Source organism: Frankliniella occidentalis, unplaced genomic scaffold (genome assembly GCF_000697945.3).
Source record: "Frankliniella occidentalis isolate FOCC.00 unplaced genomic scaffold, Focc_3.1 Scaffold16, whole genome shotgun sequence".
Lineage (NCBI taxonomy): Eukaryota > Metazoa > Arthropoda > Insecta > Thysanoptera > Thripidae > Frankliniella > Frankliniella occidentalis.
The window spans coordinates 1,313,198-1,320,934 of record NW_026267146.1 but is presented as its reverse complement, the minus strand read 5'-3'; the positions used below and the strand labels follow the sequence as shown (position 1 = coordinate 1,320,934).

The 7,737-nt window shown below is 63.3% G+C and overlaps 1 protein-coding gene across 1 annotated transcript in view; it reads right to left on the bottom strand.

Moving 5' to 3' along the window:
* The window catches only part of LOC113201780 (endothelin-converting enzyme 1-like), a 32,217-nt gene extending 25,350 nt beyond the window's left edge, over nucleotides 1–6,867 (bottom strand). The window contains exon 1 of the mRNA XM_052264064.1: nucleotides 5,853–6,867. Coding sequence (XP_052120024.1) covers nucleotides 5,853–6,308 — 456 coding nt within the window. The 5' untranslated portion in view covers nucleotides 6,309–6,867. The remainder of the gene's footprint in view (nucleotides 1–5,852) is intronic.
* Between the last annotated feature and the right edge of the window lie 870 nt (nucleotides 6,868–7,737).

Below are 7,737 nucleotides of genomic sequence, written 5' to 3'. Positions count from 1 at the left end.
CGGCGCGGCGGGTTCGTCCGAGTCAGTCCACGGCGAGGCATTATATTCACATTCACTTCACCTTCACATCGCTCGCCATCAACATATTCAATGGAGTCGCGCGGCCGGCACATCTCGACGCCCCGCCCCGCCACGGCTGCCAAACTGGACGACTGGTTTGTAAGACGGCAAAGCCGCAAGCGTCGTCTCACAGGAAGAGTTCGAGCGCAGAGCGGAGACGGGCGGCGGCGACCTGAACGCAAGCAGCCGCGACGGTGGTGGGTGTGGTGGGCGGGGCGGGGCGGGGCGCGGTGGTTGTACTTCCAATCTCGATTATAATTTGCGCGTCCCGGTCGGCTCTAGACCCGCATGTTACGACGGTAGACCGGCGCCCCCGAGGCACCTGGCCTGGCCGATCGGCCGTGGCGCGGGGTGCAGGAGTGCGGGACGCCGCCGCCGTCATGACCCCTCCGACACAACAACACTGCGAACCCAACATGCAAGCACACACAAGGAAGAGTGTACTTGCCATAGTACACGCACATACACGGTGGTCCGTCAGCGCCGTCCTTTCTTCCCGATACCGTACCGGATGCAGGCGTGCGGGCGGGCTTGCCTAGCGTCGCTCGCCGAGGCGCCTACGGCGCCGGGCGAGTATGCAACCCGTCCGCACGCCTGCATCCGGCACAGCATACAACCAGGAGAAAGAACGGCGCTGACGGACCATGGTCCGTGTACAAGTGTGTACAGTACGAGTATGTACCATCGTACACTCTTCACTCTTCCTTCCTTGTGTGTTCGTTGCCTAAAATATAGCACACACTTCTGTGTGTGCACTATGGCAAGTGCACTCTTCCTTTGTGTATACCATAGCAACTTAACACTTGCAAGTGCGCTGCTTGCAAGTCGAATTCTTCCTCGTGTGTACTAAGTACACTGTTGGGTTCGCGCACTGAAGTGAAGATGGCGCTGTGTGATTCGGATGTCGTTTTGCGCACTTCCCCTCTCTCATACCACTCACATTCTCATTCCTGCACACGGGATAAATTGGAGGGGAAAAGAGGGGAAGGGGGGTTAAACGTGAGGCGGAGCAACAATGAGAAAGGAGACAGAGAAAGAGAGAGGGAAGCGGGGCGGGGAGGGGAGGGGCGGGCGCTGTTGCCAGACCGAGAAAGAGAGAGGGAGTTCTTACAATAAGTTCAGAAAAAGGTATGAGCGGAGCGCGTAAACGTACTTACATTATGTAGTGCGAGCCTCCAGCTCTATGCGTTTAACACGGAGGTGGTAACCACGTGTGTGGTCGGACCATCGGTTTTTTCGTCGAAGGGAGAGGCCGGCAAGGTAGAAAGGGGAGCCCTCGGGAAGTAAGAGAGTTTAGGCTCTATAGGTCTCAGCGATGCGCATCGACGATGCACTCCGTGCACTTCCCCTGGTCAGAGTCTGGCTGTGTTGGTGTTCACGGGGGGGTCATTCCGCCTGAGCAAGTCGCGCCCGCCACTGTTTCCCTTTCGCCCCGTCGTCGGCGAACGACGCGGCAGAAGGGGTGAGGGTAAAGTTTGCACGAGCAGGGTACGGTTTCACTGCGTGCCTGAATGCAAGCCACCTGGCACGCCCGAGGGGGGAGGGGGAGGGGGGGTCTTCGACGGCACGACACACAGCCAGCCCCCCGACGAAGAGGCCCGTTGGGCAAACAGGACCTTTGGCGACGAGGGGAGAGAGAGAGGACCCAGGGGGACCGCAGCAGGACGCTAGCGCCCGTCGCCGCGACGCCACGGCCGCGCACTCCGCTCTCCCGGCCGGTTCTTCCTTTCGGAAATAAAAATGGTGGCCACGGTGGCGTTTATTGTGTTCAGCTCCTCAGCTGAACGGCGGCGGGGCCTCGCCGAGCGCCGTGACTAGCCGCTTCTGGAAGAGCAAACGTGTACGCCTCTGCGGAATTGAGGCGTTTTAGGGAGCCCGGGGCAGTCCAGTCTATAGTCAAGTCTAGTCGGGGCGAGAGCGGAGGTGCTAGGTCTCGGGGGCAGGGAGGGAGGGAGTGGGGCTTATGGACACACCCCGGGTGCCCCACGGCGCGGCGCCCGCGTAGTGAATCCCAATGACGCCCCCCTTCCCCTCCCCCCTCCAGCGACGCCTGTGCCGGCCACAGCACGCGGAGGAGGCCGTCACTGTGGTGCCCAAAGCAGGGCTCACGGGCTGCTCACCCCCCGGGGATAACGGATCGCGACGGACTGTCGGGTGGAGCCTCGGGTCATAGAGGCTTAATCCGACGATCTGGTAATCTCATCTCCATCCGCCTTGGGGGATGCAAGCTATTCCCGCGCTCACACGCGTATCGAACGCAGCCGAGAGGGTTTCGGCTTCTCACGAGCGGAGCTCGGCCGCCACGCCCACACACACACACACAGGTTGAAAAGCGCTGCTGCTGATGGCGGGGACCAGGCGGGGACGGACACGGGGGACCATCTTGGGGACCAGGACCGTGACGTGACCCGCCCCCCGGTGGTGGTCCTACGAGTGCGACGGAGACAGGCGGGGCAGAGGGGCGGGCGGGGGGCCGTCCATCACCGAGCTCCCCCGTCCAGCACTCCTCCTCGAGTCCTTCCTGGGATGGGGGCAGCCCAGGGCAGCGGATGAATAGTAGAGGGAGAAGAAGAGAGGCAGCCCGGACGACAGGGAGAAAAAAACGGAGCCGGCGTGGCGTGGCGTGGCGTGGCGGTGCTGTACCAGAGAGGAGGCTGGGGCGGGGTGGGATGGGAGTCCGACCCTCGGCGTTGCCACATCGTGGGAAATTGGACGGAGCAGAAAATCATTTCGGATCGTCGGCAATTTCCGCAATATAGTGAGTGTATTGAATTGTGTGAGCGTCTCCGCTCGGCTGGATGCAGCCAGCAGGCAGGTCGTCGTGGGCGTGGGAGTCAGTCAAAAGTGCGGAGTCGACGACGCCAACCGGTGCGACCGAAAAGGCGTCGGTCGTAAAAAACGAACTCACACACAGTCGTCATACAGGACTGTATGCAACTGGAATGTAAGCTGCAGGCGCGGAGCAGCCATGTGCAACAGGTTGCTGTAAAGAGCGCTGCTGAGTGGAGCAAGTGTGCGTCGTGCGTCTGGCAGCGCCGGCCCGCCGCACCACCCACCACTCCACTACGCCACGCCACGCCCGTGCCAGCGCCAGGTGGACACGGCCCAGCCTCGTGCTGCTGGACCGGAGCAGCGTGTGTTACTGGAGTGAATTATGCCCCGCAGGCGAGACTAGATTTATAATCTCGCCAGAGACGAAAAGAACAAAATTGTTATCGAGTTGTGGTTGTGGTTGACAATCTATACTCCAGCTGGTCCGAGCTGGTCTGCTCATGGCTGAAAACCCAGTGGCGGAAGAGAAGGGGGCGGGGGCACACGAGACAGTGCGTGACGCTGGCGCGCTCCCTCACGCGAGGATCGTAAAGTTATTCGGGAAAATCAGCGCCGATCGGCGGAAAAGGACCGTAAACATCATCATACGCGCTCATTCGCTCAGAGGGGCGGGCGCGGCGCGGGCAACACACCGGCGGGCACGCTGCCAGCGCGCCGGGGCAGAGCAGGGCGAGGCTCACTGAATAACCCAATGAGATCGAACGGTCTGCGCGCGCTGCACTTGAACAGTTATGCTCCGGAGGGGAGAGATCAGAGAGCTGAGCTGAGCAGAGCGCGCAGACATATAGAGGGGAAAAAATGTGGGCTGATCCCGATGCGAGCCTGCTGCAATGACAGAGTGGTTCGCATCAGGTGCGGCCCACGCCAAGTACACTACACTCCGTACACAACCGCGGGCCGCGGGTGAAATACGAGTGATCAACTCAACTTCAACTGGAATGCCCGGCCGCGTGCAGCAGCGGGACTCGCGGTCGATTGCCCGCGATGACGCTTTCAGATCCAACAAAACGGTTTCGTTCGGACCTCCCTCCCTCCTCCCAAAGACCCTCACGGAGCACTGCTTTTTTGTGGCCGGAGCCACTAACGAGGAGGGCCACCGTAAGGCCCTTCTTCCTGTTCCTTCCTTGCCCCTCCCCCTTCCCCTTCCACTTTCCTCCTTACCCACACCTGTCCGACTGACGCGTAATGACACGTTTATGAATGCCGCGTCTCGTCTCGCCTCCCGCGCGACGCACGGTGACATCTTTATGAATGCTCCGCGCCGCGGTCACACCGGCGGTCAACGCCGCCGCCCCGGCTCACCGCGCTTGTCATCACAAGACACGCACAAAGAAACGCGCGAACAGACACACGCTGAGGTTCTTCAATAAAACGACATCAAAGTCCTCTCATCTCGGTTGCCTTCCTCGTCGTCAAGTTTGTGGACAGTTTACTACGTATCAGTGCAGGCAGGATGCGCCTTCGGTGTAGTTTCCTCAAATATCTGTGCTTTCCATGTCGGGGCCATGTCGGGGCCCCTGATAAAGACCAGGCCATCGCCGCTGCCGCGCAAAAAGCCCCGCCTCCCCAAAAATTTTCGGTGGCCTTTCCTTGTCCTTGGGCGGGAGCGGGTGGCTTCCCCGTCGGGCCCCGCCCAGCACGATAAAGACCAGAGCCGCGCGCTCTCCACACTCTGCTGGAAGGCGGGTTCAAAGAGGTGCTCTGGGGCGGGGCGCGCCGCGGCCCCGGCCCGGCAGGCACAGCGGTAGTAAAGCCGGACTCATCCGGATGCGTGCCATGCAGGCCCAGGGGCGGAGCAGGGGAGGGGGGCGGGGCGGGACATACTGCCTTTACGCCTCCTTACAGCGTCTTTACGGGCCAGACCTTTAGGGGGCCGAGGGGCCCTGCCCGGCGCATTCCACTCTGCCGCCCGGACTCTACCCGGACCCACCCGCTACCCGTACCCGCCCTCCACAGCCCGCCTGGAGTGTGGGCCTGGAGCTGGAACCCTGCCGGCCCGTCCGACTCCGGCGGACCGCAGGCGGCCAGGTGAGCTGGCAGGCAGCCGCGCCGGGCCAGCGCTCTGGCGCGCACAAGCCCCACAGGAACGCGAGAATAAGAGGGAAGGGGGAAGGGAAAGGGGAAAAGAGAGAGAGGGGAGGGGGTCTGGGAGGAAATGATGCTCCCAACGCAAAACGAACGCGGCCGCACCGACGCGGGGCGGGGAGGAGAGGGCGGCGGTGGCGCGACGGCAGACGCCTCCAGCGAACCAAAGCCAAGCACTCCGGCAGGTCGAGGGCCGTGCCCTCCCGGGCGCTTACACCCACCTGGACGCCCTGGAGCCGCATAGACAGCGGCCTGGAGTGAGCAGACTCTACTCCAGGACTTCTGGACTGGAGTCAGCTGGAGAGACCGGCTCGGCGCCACCACCGCCGCCGAGTCACGCCCGCGCACCTTGCCGCCCGTCGGCCGTCGTTGCGTCAGTCGCAGACGTACGTACGTCCGCGATCACCAGTCTCGAGCCGCCGCCGATCTCGCGCCGATCAGCGTCACGTCGCGCTGCTGCTGCTAAGCATGCGGGGGCGCGCACAATCGAGCCCATTGTTCCCCGTCCAGGAGCAGGGCATGACCCAGGAGTGTCCTGCGGGGCCTACATAGGGAGCAGGGCCCAGCAGTGTCCTGCAGGACCTGCGTAGAGAGCGGGGCCCTGGGAGTGTCCTGTAAACCTGTGCAGGGAGCGGGGCCCACCGGCCCACCCCGGGCTTGGAGGCTCCGGCCGGCTCCGGCTCCGACTCACATACCTGACGCGGGGTTCAAGTACCGCCCAGCGCCGCACCCACACGAGCCGGGACCTCCCCCATCCTCTCCTATCAGGCTGCGGTGAGCCGAGGTGCGCGCCCGCCGTTGTTTTCCACTCCATCCTCCCTGTCTCGTCTCGTCTGAGACGCGCCTTCCAATTAGAGACGCGTAAAGCGGCTTACCTGTGCGGAGGACAAGAGGCAGGGGGTGGTGGTGCAGGCCGGGTACTGCAGCCGGTGGGGGATCCTGGGCCAGGCCACGGCCAGCGAGAGGGTGATGACGGCCAGCAGCAGCAGGAGCATGACGGCGGCCATGGCCCAGAGCAGGCCCTGGCGGGAGAGGCCCGTGCGCGAGCGCAGGTGCTCCTCCAGCTCCTGTCGCCGACGCTGCAGCCGGTCCATGGTGCCGGCCTTCTTGAGGCCCTTGGCGGGGCCGTTGGGCGGCGCGGCCGTGCCCTCCTCGGCCGCCAGGAGCTTCTCCTTGTGCGGGTCCGAGGCCGGCACATCCTCGGGGTCGCCCTCCTTGTCCTTGAGCGGCTGCCGCTCGGCGTTGGCGTTGCTGTCCGGGGCCATGGCGTCGCTCATGGCCAGGGCCGCGGCGTCGCCGTTGGGCTTCTTCTTCTTGTCGTCTTTAGCCATGTCACTGCCGGGTCACTGTACACACATCACTCACTGTCACTCCACTCGCACTCACTCGCCACACGGCGCTCGCTCTCTCGCTCCCACGCGCTGCACCGCGCTGCACCGCACACTGGACTGGACTGACCAGGTACACTCACACTCCCCGACCCGGTCCGACCGACGCCAAGCCAAGCGCGCCGAGCGGCCAGGTAACCCAACTACGCCGCGCCACGCTTCTCCAGCGACGCTACGTCGGGCCGCTCCAGCGGGGCTCTCCAGCCCAGCAGCCAAAGGCGATCGGCGTCCGAACGCCCGCCCCGACGGCACAGAACGGGTTTCAGAACGCAAACACCGGCAGTGTCCCCGCGGGTTGCTTCTCTTCCTCGAACGCTCTCGGAGGACCGCCGGCAGCCCCTTAGCTCCAGCTCCACTCTAGCTTCGCTCCCCGTGTCGAGGGCCGGGAGGGAACTCCCACCCTTACGCTGGAGCCGTTGCTCGCCCTAACACTCGCGGGCTGACAGTAACCGTGCGTCCTGCGAAGCGTCTTCCCCGACGCTGCCGCAGCAACTGGTGGTGGTAGTGTGAGAGAGTGGCGGGGGGCGCGGGTAGTGGTCCTCCTGTGAGAGGTACGCAGAGCAGTCGAGCGGCAGCCAATCACAGCGCTTTGGTGTTCCACGGGCGCGGCCATACCCCAAAATCACCCTGTGCGAGGCTAGGAGCGGCCATAACCTCCCTCGCTCCACCTCGAGTTTTCAGATATTAATTTCGCTCAAAATTCTCTTCGCACCGCCGCGAGACATGACTCATTTTAAATGTGAGACTTGCAGGAGCTCATAAATTATATAACTCGCCCGCTTTAAGCCAAAATCTGTTGATAACAACGATTACCAAGCGCAGAGCTAGCGCGCGCTTTCTGCTAGTCCTAGTCTCGCACAGGGTGTCTCCAGCCCCATGGAACACCAGCCGCCAGCTCTGCGTACCTCTCACAGGAGGGCCACTAGGCGCGGGGCGCGGGCGAGATCGCGGGGTGCGGACCGCCGCCATGGCGCTGCGGTGCTGCCCTCTAGGTGGTGATGGTGTTGGTGTGGCTACCCCACGCTCTCGTCTCTAGCTCACGCTCCGCGGTTCCGCGTGGAGAATCGTGGCGGAGCGTGGCGGGGGGTTCGGGGCTCCGTTCGGGTGGAATCACGTTCGGCTCCATTCGGCTCGTGATCGGCTTTGTTCGGCTCCCCACCAACGTCGCGGAGTTACCGCGTCGGGCACCAGAGCGCAGCACAAGCCGGGCGCGATGGATGACGGCGCGAAACGAGAGCGGGCACAAACGCGAGCGCTAATCGGGCGGTGATCAATCAGTTTGAGAAGTTTGAGCGGCGGCGGCTCCGGCGGCTGTTGCTGACATCTATTTCGATACAGTTCTGAACAGGCTCGATCTGACGTGGTCGCGTTC